The sequence below is a fragment of the Ahaetulla prasina genome, chromosome 4 (genome assembly GCF_028640845.1).
Source record: "Ahaetulla prasina isolate Xishuangbanna chromosome 4, ASM2864084v1, whole genome shotgun sequence".
NCBI lineage: Eukaryota > Metazoa > Chordata > Lepidosauria > Squamata > Colubridae > Ahaetulla > Ahaetulla prasina.
Window position 1 is genome coordinate 86,420,089 of NC_080542.1, and position 20,071 is coordinate 86,440,159.

The 20,071-nt window shown below is 44.2% G+C and overlaps 1 protein-coding gene across 7 annotated transcripts in view; it reads left to right on the forward strand.

Moving 5' to 3' along the window:
- The window catches only part of NPHP3 (nephrocystin 3), a 174,403-nt gene that overhangs the window by 8,536 nt on the left and 145,796 nt on the right, over positions 1-20,071 (forward strand). For all 7 annotated transcript variants that reach the window (XM_058181006.1, XM_058181007.1, XM_058181008.1 and 4 more), the window contains exons 6-8: positions 7,035-7,195; positions 13,901-14,048; positions 15,499-15,573. In XM_058181006.1, coding sequence (XP_058036989.1) covers positions 7,035-7,195; positions 13,901-14,048; positions 15,499-15,573 — 384 coding nt within the window. The remainder of the gene's footprint in view (positions 1-7,034; positions 7,196-13,900; positions 14,049-15,498; positions 15,574-20,071) is intronic.

A 20,071-nucleotide genomic window follows, 5' to 3' on the forward strand; every position in this document is an offset into this window, starting at 1 on the left:
CTGATTGTCCACCGCTGGGTCTGGAAGCATTACCTGGACAGGGGAAGATACAGGAGACAGAGGCCACCTCACCTCCTCCACCTGGCCTGCCTTTGGCTCCCGGAGCTGAGCCAGAGAGGCCAGCCCTGCAGAGGGGAGTCCTGACGGCCCTTCCCCCTCACTCTCTGAGTCACTTTCTGGCAGAGGGCCAGGCCCGGGGTGGGGGCTGGAGCCACAACAGCTTCGGTCGGTGGCCGCATGGCCAGCGAGGCACTTGGATTGGGTGGCTAGCGAGATGCTTGAATGGGGTAGCCAGCAGCTCGTGGCTGCTACACACCCGATCCAAGCCCCTTGCTGGCCATGCAGCTGCCAATCAGTCAGTGGCTGCATGACCAGTGAGGCGCTTGAATTTGGTGGTTAGCGAGACGCTTGGATGGAGATAGGCTTCAGTCAACAGCCGGGTGCCAACAAGGCACTTGGATTGGGTGGGCAGTGAGACACTTGGATGGAGGTAGGGTTCACTCAGCGGCCGCGTGGCCAGCGAGGGGCTTGGATCAGGTGGGCAGCGAGGTACTTGGATCGGGTGGGCAGCGAGGCATGTGTCAATTGCCTCGGCATGCTGACCACCCAGCAGGACTGTCCTGTGGCCGCGTCCCACCCATGCAGCGCCAGCCTACCCTACCCCATTTGGAGAAAGAGTGATGGAGAGAAAGAAGGGGGAGAAAGAGAGAGAGAGAGATGAAGGATAGAAGGGGGGGAGAAAGATGAAGATGAGAAAGGGGGGAGAAAGGGAGATGAAGGAGAGAAAGGGGGAGAAAGATGGAGAGAAAGAGAGGAAGGGAGAAATAGATTAAGGAGGGAGAGAAAAATGAACGAGAGAAAGAGAGGGAGGGAGAAAGATTAAGGAAAGAGAGATGGAGAGAAAGGGGGGAGAAAGATAAAGGAGAGAAAGAGATGAAGGAGAGAAAGGGGGGAGAAAGATGAAAGAAAAAGGGGGAGAAAGATGGAGAGAAAGAGGGGAGAAAGGGGAGAAAGATGAAGGAGAGAAAGATGAAGGAGGGAAAGGGGAGAAAGATGAAAGAGAGAAAGAGGGGGAGAAAGAGATGGAGAGAAAAAAATAGAAAGAGGGGGAGAAAAACGAAGGAGAAAAAGAGGGAGGGAGAATAGATTTGTTCTGGTAATTGGTTTAACAAGCATGGCACCAAAAAAGTGACTTATGACCATTTTTCATACTTACGAACATTGCAGCAAACTGTCATTAAGACAAAGAAGCTATGTCACATGACCACCTGGCCACGCCCACCCGGTCACATGAATCACTGCAGTTGTGATATGAGTGACATTGTTATTAAAAATGCTGCAACAGGCATAAATGATGACCAGTCATAAGTGTGAGGACTGGTCAAAAGTGTGAGAACTTGTCAGAAACCACTTTTTTCAGCCCTCTGGGTAGTCCCTATGTGCATAGGGACTACTCAGAGGGCTGAAAAAGTTATTTTTGACCTGTCCTCGCACTTTTGACCGGTCCTCACACTTACAACTGTCCTCATATTTTACATTTTGCACCCTATCTTGTAACTGTGATGAAGGGAAGTAAATGAGTGAAATGAGTGACATGGTTGTTAAAAATGCTGCAATGGGCATAAATGTGAGGATGGTCATAAGTACGAGGATTGGTCAAAAGTGCGAAGACCGGTCAGAAATGACTTTTTTTAGCCCTCTGAGTAGTTTCTATGCCCATAGCCATGGCCATCCGGTCACATGACCAGCTAGGTTCAGCCACCTAGTCACATGACCAGCTAGCCATGCCTACTCAGTCACATGACCAGCTAGCCACACCCATCCAGTCACATGACCACCAAGCCACACTCCAAAATAAGCCATGCTCACAGAACCAGTTGTTAAAAAATTTGAATCCCACCACAGGGTGTTACTCAAACAAAACTTTTTATCCAATCTTAGGCAATTTACCTTAGTTTGGGGAGCATTGATCTACAATATGATTTAAAATTTAAGTCTCATATTCATATGACAATATTTTTGGAAAGCTTTTCAGTAATAGGAAGTTCTAGCTCTTCTGAATTGAACTGCTGCCTTAAATATGAATACAGCTGAGTATAATAATCAAAATTGGGGATCCTTCTCTGGGTCCTATCTAATTGATTACATTGGGTGAATGTAAGTATCAAGGTCTCTTTTGATTAAGATATTGGATTTTTCTTCTAAAAAGATCTGCTAGGGTCTATCATGGTGTGTCTTTATATAATAATAATAATAATAATAATAATAATAATAATAATAATAATAATAATAATAATAATAATAATAATAATAATAATAATAATATTTTAATTTGTATACCGCCCTTCTCCCGAAGGACTCAGGGCGGTTCACAGCCACAATAAAATACAAAAAAACAACACATACAATAATAAAAACAACCATTAAAAAACTTATTCAATTGGCCCCATTTAAAATATAATATCAACCCTGTAAAATTTACAAATTTAAAACCCATAAAATCAATTTAAAAATTTAAAAATTCAAGCCAGTCCAGCAAGATGAAATAAATAAGTTTTAAGTTCGCGGCGAAAGGTCCGAAGGTCAGGTATTTGACGAAGTCCAGGGGAAAGTTCGTTCCACAGGGTAGGAGCCCCCACAGAGAAGGCCCTCCCTCTGGGGGCCGCCAGTCGACATTGCTTGGCTGACGGCACCCTAAGGAGTCCCTCTCTGTGAGAACGCACCGGTTGCTGGGAGATAGAAGATGGCAGTAGACGGTCCCGTAAATATCCCGGTCCTAAGCCATGGAGCGCTTTGAAGGTAGTCACCAATACCTTGAAGTGCACCCGGAAGACAACAGGTAGCCAGTGCAGTCTGCGCTGGATAGGTGTTACATGGGAGCTCCGAACTGCTCCCTCAATCACCCGCGCAGCCGCATTCTGGACTAACTGGAGTCTCCGGGTGCTCTTCAAGGGGAGCCCAATGTAGAGAGCATTGCAATAGTCCAAGCGAGAGGTAATGAGAGCATGAGTGACTGTGCATAGGGGATCCCGGTCCAGGAAGGGACGCAACTGGCGAATCAGGCGAACCTGATAAAAAGCTCTCCTGGAGACGGTCACCAAATGGTCTTCAAAGGACAACCGCCTATCCAGGAGAACGCCCAAGTTGCGCACCCTTTCCATCGGGGCCAATGACTCGCCCCCAAGAGACAGCCGCAACTGCAGCTGACTGTACCGGGGTGCCGGCATCCACAGCCACTCCGTCTTGGAGGGATTAGGCTTGAACCTGTTCCTCCCCATCCAGGCCCGTACGGGTTCCAGACACCGGGACAGTACTTTGATAGCTTCGTTGGGGTGGCCTGGGGTGGAAAAGTACAGCTGCGTGTCATCAGCGTACAGTTGGTACCTCACCCCAAAACCACTGATGATCTCGCCCAGTGGCTTCATATAGATGTTGAACAGGAGAGGCGAGAGAATCGATCCCTGCGGCACCCCACACATGAGGCGCCTCGGGGTCGATCTCTGCCCCCCTGTCAACACCGTCTGCGTCCGGTCAGAAAGGTAAGAGGAGAACCACCGATAAACGGTGCCTCCCACTCCCAAACCCTCCAACCGGCGCACCAGGATACCATGGTCGATGGTATCAAAAGCCGCTGAGAGGTCTAATAGGACCAGGGCCGAGGAGTAACCCTTATCCCTGGCCCTCCAGAGATCATCCACCAACGCGACCAAAGCTGTCTCCGTACTGTATCTGGGCCGAAAGCTGGACAGGTCTAGATAGACAGTTTCATTCAGGTACTGGGGTAGTTGACGTGCCACCGCACTCACTACAACCTTCGCCGTAAAGCGAAGATTGGAGACTGGACAGTAATTTCCTAAAACAGCTGGGTCCAGGGAAGGCTTCTTGAGGAGAGGTCTCACCACCGCCTCTTTCAAGGCAGCGGGGAAGACCCCCTCCCGCAAAGAAGCATTTGTAATCCCCCGGAGCCAGCCTCGTGTCACCTCCTGCGTGGCCAGCACCAACCAAGAGGGGCACGGGTCCAGTAAACATGTGGCGGCATTCACCTTTCCCAGCAACCTGTCCATGACCTCGGGAGTCACAGGGTCAAAACTATCCCAAACAGTCTCAACAAGACGAATCTCGAAACTTTCGCCTGGATATACCCAATTTTGATCCAATCCGTCCCGAAGCTGAACGATTTTATTGTAAAGATAACCGTTAAACTCCTCGGCACGCCCTTGTAATGGGTCCTCCCGCCCCTCTTGTTGAAGGAGAGAGCAGGTCACCCGAAACAGGGCGGCCGGGTGGTTATCTGCCAACGCAATGAGGGAGGAAACGTAAGAACGCTTCGCATCCCTCAATTCCACTAGATAGGTCCTACTATAGGACCTAACTAGTGTCTGGTCAGCCTCAGAACGACTGGATCTCCAGGCACTCTCTAGGCATCTTCTCCGGCATTTCATCTCCCTCAGCTCCTCGAGAACCAAGGAGCTTGTTGAGATCTGCGCCAGGTCAGAGGCCGCAAAGGCACGACACGATCCAAAGCTCCAGCTTTTTGTGCCCAGGCTGCGAGTAGTTCTTCAGTCGTGCCGCAGGCCAGATTCTCGGGAAACGGCCCAAGCTTTGTCAGGAACCTCACAGGGTCCATCAGGCGCCTGGGACGGAACCAACACATTGGTTCCGTCTCCCTGCGGTGGTGGGTAGCGGTCCGAAAGTCCAGACGAAGGCGAAAATGATCTGACCATGACAAGGGCTCGACAACTAAATCATTTAAAATCAGATCATTAAACCACTGGCCAGAGATAAAAATCAAGTCTAGGGTGCCTCCCCCGATGTGGATAGGGCCGTCAACTAATTGAGTCAGGTCCATGGCCGTCATGGAAGCCATGAACTCCCGGGCCGTCGAGGATGCCGCGCCAGTTGATGGCAGATTGAAATCCCCCATGACCAACAGTCTAGGGGTTTCAACTGCCAACCCAGCCAGCAACTCCAACAGCTCGGGCAGGGCTGTTGCCACGCAGCAAGGAGTCAGGTACGTGATCAACAAGCCCACCTGAGTCCTACGATCCCACTTCACATAGAGGGATTCACAACCAGCTATCTGAGGCACAGTGGTCTCCCTCGGTTCCAGACTCTCCTTAATAATAACCGCCACCCCGCCACCCCTACCTTGGGCCCTCGGCTGATGGAATGCTCGGAAACCTGGTGGGCACATCTCTACTAGGGGGACCCCCCCTTAGGTGCCCAACCAGGTTTCCGTAATGCCCATAACATCCATGGTCCCCTCCTGAAAATGTGGCTGTTCTTAGTATTTGGTCTGAAACTGTTTTCATTGTATTTTGTTAGTAATCAGAGGTGGGATTCAGCCGATTTTAGGCAATTCGGCCGAACCATTTGTTAAATTGCCAGTTCGCCCCACCCCTTGCCCCTCCCCACCATTACTTACTGGTGTCGTGACACCATTTGTAAAATTGCTGGCTTGCACTCTCCTCCTCCCTGGGAGCACATCCGAACAGCTTGTTAAATGTCTGGCTCAGCCACCTACCACTCTGTTCCCCATCTCGGACTGCCCACCTCGGACTGCCCTGACCGCTTCAGCAGCAGAAGGCTAGTACAGCCGAGTGCTGCCCCTGGGGAAGTGGGACTGGGAAAGGTGGTTGACCTGTGCCCGCCTGGCTGCCGGCCGTGACCTACCCCCATCCAAGCACCTCGCTGGCCACACAGCCGTCATCTGAAGCCTGCCTCCATCCAAGTGTCTCGCTGCCCACCTGACCCAAGCGCCATGCGGCCAACGACCGAAGCCTGCCTGCATCCAAGCCTCTTGCTAGTCAGCCAATCCAAGCTCCTTGCTGGCCATGTGGCCAGCGAGGCGCTTTAATCGCTGGCTAAAGAGACGCTTGGATGCAGGCAGGGTTCGGTTGGCGGCCTCATGTCGCTTGGCTCAGGTGGGCAGCGATATGAATGGATTGGGTGGGCAGCGGCCACAAGCTGCTGCCCACCCGAACCATGCACCTCGCTGCCCACCTGAGCCAAGCGCCACGCGGCCACCGACCAAAGCCTGCCTGCATCCAAGCCTCTTGCTAGTCAGCGATTAAAGCACCTCGTGGCCACATGGCTGCAATGGGCATAAATGTGAGGATGGTCATAAGTGCGAAGACCGGTCAGAAATGACTTTTTTTAGCCCTCTGAGTAGTTTCTATGCCCATAGCCAGGGCCACCCGGTCACATGAGCAGCTAGGCTCACCCACCCAGTCACATGAGCAGCTAGCCACACCCACCCAGTCACATGACCACCAAGCCATACCCCAAAATAAGCCACGCCCACAGAACCGGTTGTTAAAAAATTTGAATCTCACCATTGGTAGTAATGCTTATTTCTCTAGTTATAATTGGTATGCTTTATTTTGTAACTTGGATTTTGCTTTTGAATTTAGGGAGTTTTTAATTTTTTTCTACGAAGCAATTTGAAGGATCTGCTATAGAAAAGGCATTATTTGTGGATGATTTTGATTTGTACAAATCATTATCAACTGTTGCTACTAAATGTATGATTATAACTTGTTGCTGGTAATCCTTATGATTTATATTGATATATTGATCATCAATTATGTTGTAAATGTTGTACCTTGATGAACGTATCTTTTCTTTTATGTACACTGAGAGCATATGCACCAAGACAAATTCCTTGTGTGTCCAATCACACTTGGCCAATAAAAATTCTATTCTATTCTATTCTAAATTACAAGATGTCTGTGTATAAGTAGACTGTAAAAAATAGGGACTTTTCCTAGATCTAGAAGAATTATTAGGTTTAATCACACAATGATATTACTATTTTGGGGATTAATTTGCGATCAAAACTAAGTGTCATTTTTAGCTATAGTGTATATTAACCCCAGTTCATTATATAAATATATGTAGTTTATTTAGCTTTGGTTTATAATGATGTCCAAATTCATTTTTCTGAATTGTAAACTATGCATATTTGCTTTATAGTTTATGACTTAGCTTTATATGGGAAGCAGTTTGTGTTTTATTTTTTTCTTAAATTTCAGAAATACTCTCCAAAACTTCAGAAATATTGTGAGATGATGGAGTATTTTTTTCAAGTTGTCTATTTTCCAGTAGAAAATGAGAGCTGTCTACATGCTGTAAGGAAATGGGAAATTGAGAAAAGTTCTCTAACAATTTTATTTTTACATTTAAATCTGCCAAGGTGAGTTAATACCCCTAATAAAAACATTAAACAAAAAGAGTAATTTTGAATGTTTTTTTTTTTGGAAGAAAAGTAGAAGAATATTTTAAAGAAAAATATCCAGGTAAAAGAGAATATTATTGAATTACATTTCAATATACATATGGAACATAGTTTTAAATATACTTAAATTATTTACATTTTCTGATAAAAATCATCTGCAGTTTTTCTGAATATTAAGATCTATAGTAATGAAAACATGCAACCTGTTATTCTATAAATTTTAATAATTTCAATGTTAAAAACAGCCATATGCTTTGCATATTCTAATCAAAGTACATTTAGTTACTTGATTTTATATGTAGAAAAGACACCAAATGTAGATTATTATTTTTTTTGCCAAAAAGTTTTTTTAATTTTTTATAAACATAATAATAAAAAAAATCATTGTGAACAAATTATTGGTCAGGTACATCTTTAAACATATCAAATTTCACCCAAATTTATAATCTAATACAATATATTCCTTTCCTTCTTAAATTTAATTATTTATTTGCACAAATCTAATTAAAAATATTCCAAATTCAACACATTCTGAAAATTATTTAAATGAAGTTTAGTCCTCGTGTTTACTTCCCCAAAACATCCATAATTATTTATTTATTTATTTATTTATTTATTTATTTATTTATTTATTTATTTAATTCGATTTTTATACCGCCCTTCTCCCGAAGGACTCAGGGCGGTGTACAGCCAAAATAAAAACAGACAATACAATATACATTTTAAAATACAAATTAAAAAACTTATTTTATAATTGGCCTAAAAACTTTAAAATATATAAAGCTAAAAACCCTTAAAATTGATAATAAAAATTTAAAAATCAGTAAAATTTAAGCCAGCCCGCGCAAATAAAAAGATGTGTCTTCAGTTCGCGGCAGAAGGTCCGAAGGTCAGGTATTTGGCGTAAACCCGGGGGCAGTTCGTTCCAGAGTGTGGGAGCCCCCACAGAGAAGGACCTTCCCTTGGGGGCTGCCAGCCGGCATTGCTTGGCGGACGGCACCCTGAGAAGACCCTCTCTGTGAGAGCGTACGGGTCAGTGGGAGGCATGCGGTAACAGCAGGCGGTCCTGTAAGTACCCAGGCCCTAAGCCATGGAGCGCTTTAAAGGTCGTAACCAAAACCTTAAAGTGCACCCGAAAGGCCACAGGTAGCCAGTGCAGTCTGCGCAGGAGCGGTGTTACGCGGGAGCTACGCGAAGCTCCCTCTATCACCCGCGCAGCTGCATTCTGGACTAACTGAAGCCTCCGAGTGCACCTCAAGGAGAGCCCCATGTAGAGAGCATTACAATAATCCAAGCGAGAGGTAACGAGCGCATGAGTGACTGTGCACAAGGCATCCCGATCAAGGAAGGGGCGCAACTGCCGAACCAGGCGAACCTGGTGGAAGGCCCTCCTGGAGACGGCCGTCAAATGATCTTCAAACGACAGCCGTTCATCCAGGAGGACAGCTAACTTGCGCACCCTATCCTTTGGGGCCAATAACTCGCCTCCGACAGTCAGCTGCAGCTGCAGCTGACTGAATTGGGATGCTGCATCCACAGCCACTCTGTCTTGGAGGGATTGAGCTTGAGCCTGTTTCTCCCCATCCAGACCCGTACGGCCTCCAAGCACCGGGACAGCACTTCAACAGCTTCATTGGGGTGGCCCGAGGTGGAAAAGTACAGCTGAGTGTCATCAGCGTACAGCTGGTATCTCACCCCAAAGCCACAGATGATCTCACCCAACGGCTTCATATAGATGTTGAACAGAAGGGGTGAGAGGATCGACCCCTGTGGCATCCCACAAGTGAGGCCCCTCACGGTCGACCTCTGCCCCCCTGTCAACACCGTCTGCGACCGGTCAGAGAGATAGGAGGAGAACCACCGATACACGGTGTCTCCCACTCCCAATCCCCCCAACCGGCGCAGCAAGATACCATGGTCGATGGTATCAAAAGCCGCTGAGAGATCTAATAGGACCAGGGCAGAGGAATAACCCCTGTCCCTGTCCCTCCAGAGATCATTCACCAATGCGACCAAAGCTGTCTCCGTGCTGTACCCGGGTCGGAAGCCGGACTGGAACGGGTCTAGATAGACGGCTTCATCCAGGTATTGGGGTAGCTGTCGCACCACAGCACTCTCTACAACCTTCGCAACGAAGCGAAGGTTGGAGACCGGACGATAATTACCCAAAATAGCCGGGTCCAGGGAAGGCTTCTTGAGGAGGGGTCTCACCACCGCCTCTTTCAAGGCGGCAGGGAAAACCCCTTCCAACAAAGAAGCGTTGATAATCCCCTGGAGCCAGCCTCGTGTCACTTCCTGAGTGGCCAGTACCAGCCAGGAAGGACATGGGTCCAGTAAACATGTAGTGGCGTGAAGCCTCCCCAACAACCTGTCCACGTCCTCGGGAGCCACAGGGTCAAACTCATCCCAAACAGACTCGACAAGACGTGCCTCCTCTCCCCCGCTTGGATCATCCCAATTTCGGTCCAGACCATCCCGGAGCTGAGCGATTTTATCGTATAGATAACCAGTAAACTCCTCGGCACGTCCCTGCAAAGGGTCATCCCGCACCTCCTGATGAAGGAGGGAGCGGGTCACCCGAAACAGGGCAGCCGGGCAGTTATCTGCCGATGCAATGAGGGTGGAGGCGTAGGAGCGCCTCGCCTCCCTCATTGCCACTAGGTAGGTCCTAGAATAGGACCTAACTAGTGTCCGATCAGCTTCGGAACGACTGGACCTCCAGGTGCTCTCTAGACGTCTTCTCCGGCGTTTCATCTCCCTCAGCCCCTCGGAGAACCAAGGGGCCGGACGAGACCTACGCCGGGTCAGAGGCCGCAAAGGCACGACACAGTCCAAGGCCCCAGCCGCGGCCTGTTCCCAGGCCGCAACTAGTTCCTCAGTCAAGCCGTGGGCCAGATCCTCAGGAATTGGCCAAGCTCCGTCAGGAACCTCTCAGGGTCCATCAGGCGCCTGGGACGGAACCAACGTATAGGTTCCGTCTCCCTGCGATGGTGGGTGGCGGTTCGGAGGTCTAGGCAAGGAGAAAATAATCTGTCCATGACAACGGTTCTGTTACTACATCATCTAATTCCAGATCATTTAACCACTGTCCAGAGACATAAATTAGATCCAGCGTGCCTCCTCCCATGTGTGTAGGGCCATCATTTACTCCAATCAGGTCCAAGGCCGTCATGGAAGCCTGGAACTCCCGAGCTGCAGTCGATGACAAGCCAGCTGATGGCAGGTTGAAATCCCCCATAACCATAAGTCTGGGGGTCTCAACCGCCACACCGGCAAGTACCTCCAACAGCTCGGGCAGGGCTGTGTTCATGCAGCAAGGAGCCAGGTACGCGATCAACAAGCCCAACTGATTCCTATGGCCCCACCTCACATAGAGGGATTCACAGCCGGCAATCTGAGGAACAGTGGCCTCCCTCGGCTCTAGATCCTCCTTAATGACAACCGCCACCCCCCCCCACCCCTACCTTGGGCCCTCGGTTGATGAAATGCTCGGAAACCCGGAGGGCACAGCTCGACAAGGGGGACCCCCCCCTCTGGGCCCAACCAGGTCTCCGTAATGCCCATAAGGTCCGCAGACTCCCCCTGAATAAGATCACAAATCAGGGGAGCTTTATTAACCACGGACCGGGCATTACATAACATCAACCGAAGATCCAAGCTCTGAGGATCATGGCCGCCCAAGGAAATCTATTTACATTTTTAAATTTCATCAGTCATAACTTTGCATCTACATTATTAGTCAAAGGTCAGACCACCTAGAATCTTTTCCTTGAAAACTGCCCAGAGATCACATAGACAATTTCTTTCTTCCCTTCTCATCCTCCTCCCCTTTAAATCAAATAACATATATTCAAAGTTCCCATCTAATCCTTTATAATACCAAACAAAAAAAATAATATTTAAAAGGGGTACACTAATTATGACAATATTCCAAATTCAACACATTCTGAAAAATATTTAAATAAAATTTAGTCCCCATGTTTACTTCCCCAAAACATCAATAATAAGTCTTCTGTTTACATTTTTAAGTTTCACCAATCTCAATTTTCCATTTATATTATTGATCAAAGGTCAGACAAACTAAAATCTCATCTTTGAAAACTGCCCAGAGATCATATAGACAATTTCTTTCTTCCCTACTCTTCATCCTCTGCCTCTAAATCAAATAACATATATTTCAAATTCCCATCTAAATCATTTATAATACCAAACAAGAAGTTTAACATTTAAAAAGGATTCACTAATTATTTCCACCAATTATTTCTACAATATATTTAATTATTCCCTTAGAAGTTTTTATCAAATCATTTCATTACCTCACCCATACATAAAAATAAGAAAAGAAAAAAAGGGACAAGAAAAAAACACTGTTGCCAAAACATAAAAACCCTCAATTCCCTCTTATCCCAATTCTAATATCTTTCCCTCCATTTCCCAAAACATCAATTTACTTTTATTACATTTGTCACTTATATTTTAAGATAGATATTAACATTTTCTATTTTAAACTCTTTAGATGATTCTAAAAGCAGCCATTAGTTCCTTTCAAAGCAATGTTATGTGTCCACGTCAACAGGACCTTCTCTGGAGGAGTAGTCTGCTATTCCATTCTTATAGTCTTTCTCTGCCTTTGGATCCTTACTTAAATAACAAATTCTCCAGATCTGTAATCCAAGAGCACACCATCTAAAATTCTCTTCCAAAACTGTTGCGCAGTCCCTAAAAACGCCAATCATTCATGGGAAGAGTCACAAGAAAGCTATTCGACTCTTACTATCTTCCTCTGCCTCTAGGTGTCATCTTGAAACAGTTGCAGCTCACAAATCATATGTAGCCATTTTGGTGACAAATTTTCTTTGTTCTCAAATGCTTCAGTATATGGAGGTTAATTTTCCCAAGTTTTTCTTTAACTGTATTGAAAGTTGATAAAGTCTTTTAACTCCAAAACAACAATTTCCCCCCCATTTTTCTTCCATCTTTACTGTATCTTCTCTTAAATTACATTCTCAATTTAAAATATTCATTTTCATTTTGTGTCCAATTTATTTATCTTCCAAGATTTTTCTATTGTAGGTTGCTTTAATATTTCATAGATTTAGGGTAGAGGGATTTGAGACATTTATTTAATAACAGTTCAAATATTTCTTTTATACTTTTCTCATTATATCTTTAATTTCCATTTATAATCCATTAACACTTCCAGGGTTTTCCAAACCATTACTTAATAAAAACTTATTTTTCCTTTCCTTATTTAAATAGGGCTCTACTTCGATTCTGAGCCCCCAGAGCTCATTCAATTCCAGAGTGTGTATTCGTTAAATTGATTCTTTCCACTTTCACTTCCTCTTCAATTAGCCGCCTGACAAGGTTTCTCCCAGTGTTTGCGCTTATTTTAAAATGTTTTTTCTTCGTGAGCTCACAACTCACCCGACTTCAACAATTTGTCTCCTGATGCTTCTTCCTCCTGCTCATTCTTGTGGCCGCGGCGGCTTTGGTGCAGCCGCCATGATGGACGATGGCGGCTGCATTCCTCCCCTTTGGGTCTTGGGGAAAAAGTCCGGAGCTGTGCGGGGTTTGCAGTCCCCCCCGTTCTCTCCGGTTGCTCCCCCACTCTTCGCTGCCCCTACAGGTCAGCTGCAGTCCGATCCTAAATTAGGACGGACCCCCAGATCAGGGAGGTATCAGCGCAAACCCCGGAGCCATTGGGGTTTGTGACCGTCTCACCCGCAATGCTGGCCACGCCCCCCCAATGTAGATTATTGAATGAAAACAAAATGTAATGAATAATACAGAAAAGATGCTTCCCCCCCAGTCAAGCAAATTGTTCATATCAGAAATTTAGTTGACTTCAGAAGAGATTTTCTTGGAACATGTTCTCTATTTCCTAAATGAGCATTAAGATTGGAAGGTTCAGTCTTAGCTATGCACTTAAAACAGCAGGCAAACCCTGTCAAAATAAGTTTCTGCCATAATGGCCATTTTCATACAGGGAATCTGTTCCATTTTATTTGTATTTGACAACTGAGCTGATAAACGTTTAGCTTACCTGCAGTGTATCTGCAATTGCAATCCTTCCCCCCGCCCCCCATGCAGGGTTTTTTTTTCCCATGCAGTTCTGAAGCTGCATGGGAGGAACTTTCGTGTCTTCCTCTCCTGGTTCCTGAACTTTAGTTTTCACAGCACTCTACTCAGAAGAGATTGGGTAACCATTTGTTTGAAATGGTATATAGGATTTGCTGCCTAAGTAGGGGGTTGGACTAGAAGATCTGTAAGGTCTATTCCAACTCTGTTATTGTGTTATTCATACATTCTAAAGAAGAAAAGTAGCTTAATGACTTAATCACTTCATTTAGAAATATTTGGCATAGAACCAAAGCAGTGCTTGCCATCTTATTAATTCTGCATTAAAACTGAAATTATAAATTGCTGTTGAACTTAAAATGATCTGGTACCCTTTTAACTTCATTCTTTGTAAAATTAATATTTGTGGTAGTCATTTATAGAGCAGATAAATTTTTGCTCTTGGTTTTTAAAAATGCATGACATTTGTACTCATAAAGTTTGACCATTTTGATTGGAGTTTCTGGAAAAATACAATATTGGAGCTAACACTGATTACTGCAGCAAAGTATTATAGCAAAAGAATGCTGATTTCTAATTTAGGCATCTACTGGATGAGTGTGAAGAAGCCTTTTTGAAAAACCCTGAAGGAAAACCTCGGCTCATTTACCACCGACTAGAAGATGGTCAAGTCAGTTCAGATTTGGTGCAGCAATTAATTGAGCAAGTTCATTTTGTGAATAAAGCAAAGGTAACAAGGCAAAACATCTACAAAAGTGGAGCATTTACTGTGATTGGTATCTTCGTTTATGTAACATAGTTGTAATAGATGATATTAACAGGATTTGCAGATTATTTATTTATTGTATTATAAAAGGTAAAATACAAAACAAACACACACACACACACACACACAAACAAGCATATATTCAGCACTAACAACAAAAGAAAAGAAAAAAAATGGTGTACAAAAAAAGAGAAAAAGGTGATCAAAATACTAAATAAATTAACATTTAAGATATAGAAATTTTTCTGGGTGCAAAAGAAAAGCAATAAATTCTCTTCTTTTACAAATATATATACATACATATACATAGAAGAAAGAAGTAAAAGCTCTCTCAGTCTTCGGAGAAGGGCGGTATAAAAATATGAATAAATAAATAAATAAATGTTTAGTTAAGCTAATTAGTCACACTAATCTTTAAATCCCTTTATTAACCATCTGTTGTTGTATTTAGTGCGTAGAAAGACTACAAATGATTTCCAAGTCTGTCTAGTCCATTATCTCAAATCAAAGCAGTTAATTCCAAAATCTTTGATAAAATGAGCCTGGATTATGACTACATTTCCAGCACTTATTAGCTATCCCCTTATACATTTTCACTAGTCTACCTGGGGTCAATTACATCATTTTATAAAAAAAATATTTCAAGCTATAATTAAATATAAATTTTAATCCAGATTACCATTTCTATTTCTACTGAATGGAAAATGCTGCCTCTAGAAAGCTAAAGATATAGTTCGTAACTAAATGTCCATCATTATCAAATTCTTACATTAGAGGATATTTATTAACGGAAATATAGTAGTACAATTATTTAATAAGCAGGTATGTTCTAATCAAAATGTGTTTAGATTTATGCTTTTAAAAAAGTACATTGATATAGAGAAAGGTGTCTTGAACTCCTTTTCTGTGCATCTCTATAATTTTTTTGATTTTATGTCTAAATAACATAGGCTTCACTTAGGTTTTTTATATGGAATCTGGGTATTGGATGCTTGTATTAAGAATTGTGGGAAGCTGGCCTTCATCACTATTTACTTCACTATTTACTAAAACTGCAATACTATTAATCTTCTCATCGTTCCCATTACCAATCTCTTTCCACTTATGACTGTATGACTGTAACTTTGTTGCTGGCAATCCTTATGATTTATATTGATATATTGACCATCATTTATGTTGTAAATGTTGTACCTTGATGAACGTATCTTTTCTTTTATGTACACTGAGAGCATATGCACCAAGACAAATTCCTTGTGTGTCCAATCACACTTGGCCAATAAAAAATTCTATTCTATTCTATCAAAAATATGTAAATTTTTTTGAATGTAAAACTAGCCTTATAAATCTTTCTGTTATTAAACTTTGTCAGCTATGAGGTAACCTAATCTTTTAATGATGATTTCTTTTCTCTCAGATCATCAACCATACGGGAGGATTAGAGGAAGGAGCATATGAAGTATATAGTTACGTGGAAAAGATTATAAAGCAGGTATTATCCATTGTCTCTTGCCCTGAAGATTGGATGTGGATGTGGATGATGAAAAGAAGTGGATGATGAAAAAGCAGCATATTAATGATGTACCATATTTTTAGGCATATAAAATGCACTGGAGTATAAGACTTACCTTAGTTTTTTTTTGGGGTGGGGGGGAAACAAGAAAAAAAAAGAATTCTGCCTCTGCCGTACGTGCGAGGGTAACCTTTACCTAATGTAGCAACATATTACAATATGCTTTCTTACTTATTTAGCACTTAGGATTTCAATTACTGTGTTTCATGACACATTCACAGATTGACACAATCTGTGCAATACATACCAGATGTTCCCCACTTATTTCAGGTGCCTATGGTTACATAAACTACAACTATTTGAGGATTTTTACTGGAATGCAATGTAATAACTATGGACTCTACAACATTTTTGTGTGCATATGCTTTCAAGTCAGAGTTCTGAAATAGTTCTGTAGTTTTCTTGAGAAGGTTTTTTAGAAGTGGTTTCCCCTTCCTAGGGCTCACCATCACCTAGTGGAACTCACCATCACCTAGTGGTCATCTTAAACCAAACCAAACCAGACCAGACCAAAACGTCTCTCTACCTACAGCATTCTTCTTCTCTGAATTATTAGTTGTATTTGAGATGACATCCAGGAAATCCCAAGTTGTTCTTTTTAATGAAAAATGGCCTAAATGTCATGTTAAAGTGAAAGTTTATGACATTTTAGCATTCCAGTTAAACAGATTTAGGAGAAGCTGCTCCAGCGCAGAAAACATTTGTGACTCCCACATTCTGGCAATTTACAACTGAGCAAGCACTGTAAAGAAAAGTTTGTTCAAAAGCTCAATCTACCCCTGTTCCTTCCCGAAATCATTTCTCAGAGAGCAGTGTAGAAGCTTACTGTGATCTCTCATAGACTTGCAGCACAGAAAAGAGAAGGCAGCAGAAATGGATGGTTCTCTTTTTCCCAGATGCAAAAATGTCTACTCAGGGAGCGTCCCAGTCAGGGGAATCAGAGAGCTCTTTCTGTTCGGTCAATTTTCAAATATATTTCACATGTACTACTAGCTTTTCCTACCAAAGAATGGAAGAATTCAAACACCCTGCTTGCCCATAAGACATCGGGAAAAACGAGCATGAGTGGCACTCTTCGGAGAAATTGAGAGCAAAACCAAGACACTAAGCGCATGCCCATTAAGCCAGGATTTTTGCGGAATTGTGACTAGCCTGTGTAGTGTTTGTAATGGGAGTAAATCGGGATTCTTTTGCATTGTAAAGAAAATGGATGTCTTCTCTGACGGGTGGGGGGTGGTGTAAAAATTTTTTTATGTGTGAATTGCTTCGGGCAATTGGGAGGAAAATGCCGGAAAACGCGATGCATGGAGGATGGAGGCAACACCGGGCGGCGAGCACCTTTTTGTACGCCTCTTATGGAGAAGCGCCCACCTCGTAAGAGCATCACCTTTTCCAGCATTTTTTTCCTCAATTCTCTGAAGGAATTTGCAAAGCCGCGCACCCTCCTCATCCTTTTCTGCAGTCTCTTTCCTCCTAGCCAGATCCGCCTCCCAGGCTAGGAGCAGAAGCTGACTGCAGAAAAGGAGGAGGAGGACACGCAGCTTTGCAAATTGCTTCGGAGAATTGAGGGAAAAAAATACGCCATTCATGGAAGCAAGGCTCTTTTTCCTCCCCCATTGCCCGAAGTGTTGCCTTTGAGTAGCGTTGTAGGCTGTCGACGGCAGCTGAGGCAGACTGGCTCAAAGCGAGTGCTCCTGCTGCGTGTCAAGGTTCCAGAAAAACCTCCTCTGCATGAAAAAAAAACTCTGAAGCCATTATCTTTCAAAGTTCTTTACTAGCATAAGGAAACTGGCACACGATGAGTGAAATTCCAAAACTGAAACTTCCAGCTTCTTTTCCCTAGTTATACAAATCCCAAGAGTCCCACCCCCCTAGCCCCTTTGCCGGTCATATGGTCCAACGTTCTTCCACTTTATTCAAAACCTCTTCTTGCCACTCCTTCTGCAGATGCGAACACAATCTGACCTTGACCGTTTGAAGAATGTTACCATACCCCTCAACCCCCCTTCTTCCCCTCAGGGGAGAAATGTGGCAGCGTCTGGAAACCTATGGCCTAGTATGGTTTCCAGGCCTGTCAGGCGTCCCCCCTTGCAAAAGAAGCTATATCCTAGGAAAGAAAAGAAAGAATTAATAAAGAAAAGTGTTGGTGGTCCGCACTTCCCTTCTACCCCCCTCTCCCCCCTCCAAGAGGTTTTTTAGGTTTGTCAGGGAAAGTGTCGTGAAATTGTTTAATCAAATTGTCAGCATTTACTTTCCAACTTTTGACCCAAGTAGATTCTGATAATGGATATCCTTTCCAGTGGACTAAATATTGTAACTGACCTCTGTATAGTCTAGAGTCAAGGATTTTCTTTCATAGGGATTCACCTTGGATTATCAAGGGGGCGGGGACGGGAGGTAGAGGTCTCAGTCCAGATTGTCTAGCAGGTTTTAATAAGCTGCTATGGAATACTAGGTGTATTTTTCCCAATATTCGAGGGAGTTTAAGTTGGACGGTAACGGGATTAATAATCTTTACAATGGGGAAAGGGCCCAAAAATTTTGGACCGAATTTTTTGCTTGGTATTCTCAACCTCAGATACTTAGTAGATAAAAAGACTTTATCCCCAATGCGAAAAGGGGGTTGAAGGGAACGGTGTTTGTCAGCTTGGGCTTTGTATTTTTGAGCTGTTACAGCTAAGGCCTTTTTTGTATTTTCCCACCCTTTTTTCAACGAATTTATCCAGTCCGTTAGGGAAATGGAAGTGAGGGGGTTGGTTGCACGGGGAGTTCAGGCATTGGAACGAAGTCCATGTCAGTGGTTATCTGAAAAGGAGTTTAACCCCGTGCTGCTGTGAACAGCATTATTATATGCGACTTCTGCAAATGCCAACAAATCCGGCCGGTTCTCTTGTTGGTAATTTACATAACACCGTATGTATTGTTCCACCATTGAGTTCAATTTCTCAGCCGCACCATTGGTCTCCGGATGGAACCCAGAATTAAGTCCTTGAGACGACCCAATGGACCGTAGGAATTCCCTCCAGAACTTGGCCGTGAATTAAACACCCTGTCGGATATTATCCTTTTAGGAACCCCATGTAGTCTGTAGATGTGTTTCACAAAGAGCTTTGCTAATTTTCTTGCCGATGGCAATCAGCTGCACACAGTTAAGTGGGCCTGTTTAGAGAACAAATCCACCACGGTCCATATCACCGTATTTCCCCCACTAGGTGGGAGTTCAACAATGAAATCCATGGCAATCTCCTCCCAGGATTTCATGGGTTCGGCCACAGTATGTAGGAGTCCGGGGGGGTTCCCTGGTCTGGATTTCATGGTGGCGCAGGTGGCACAGCTCCGCACATAGTCTTCGACATCTGATTTCATTTTTGGATACCAGAATTGCCTTCTAGCCAAGTGGAGAGTTTTCAAAAACCCGAAGTGACCTCCTAGGCGAGAGTCGTGGCTTCTCTGTAGTATAGCCAGCTGCATAATGATGGGTACATAAATCTTGGTTCACTTCCAGGGTAGTCCATCCCTTAAGGTGAGGTCTGGCAAGTTTTCTTTAAACCAAGCATCGTCAGCGATTGCTGATTTTAATTCCGCTAGTAGTTTATTTCGTGGGATATTAGCACCACGGCGTGATCGCGGTCGAGTAAGTGCTTGGCTGGCTGGTTCGGTATCGGGAATCTGCATGTACTACCTCTTCACGTTGGCTGTCAAATTGCGGTTTCCTAGATAGGGCATCAGTCAGTAGATTTTGGTCACCGGGGATGTATTTGAGGGTGAAATGGAACCGTTTGAAAAACTGAGCCCATCGAACTTGTTTGGGAAAAAGTTTTTGAGGGGTTTTTAAGTATTCGAGGTTTTTGTGGTCCGTCCACACCTCGAATGGTTCCTTCCCCCCTTCAAGGAAGTGTCTCCAGGAGAGGAGTGCCCACCGCACTGCAAAGACTTCCTTTTCCCAAACTGCCCATTTGCGTTCAGTGTTTGTCAGTTTTTTAGAAACGTACGCTCAGGGCATAAGATTGTCATCGGTATTCCGTTGTAATAAGAGCTGCTACCGCTACATCACTTGCGTCAGCTTGGACCACAAAAGGTTTATTTGGATCCGGGTGTTGAAGAATTGGTTCCATCGAGAATAGGCATTTTAGGGGTTCAAAGGACCATTGGCAGTCCATTGTCCAAGGTAGGAGTTGGTTAGGTTTGGGTTTGGTGGGTGATGGTCCAGTTTTTAGCAATTCTGTGAATGGTAGAGCTACTTCTGCGAAAGAAGGAATGAATTTGCGGTAAAAATTTGCGAATCCCAGGAAACTTTGAAGATGTTTACGTGTGCGTGGCAGTTGCCAATCCAACACTGCTTTCACTTTTCCTGGGTCCATTTCGATACCTTTGTTTGATATCCGGTAACCTAGGTAGTCTAGGGATTCCTTATGGA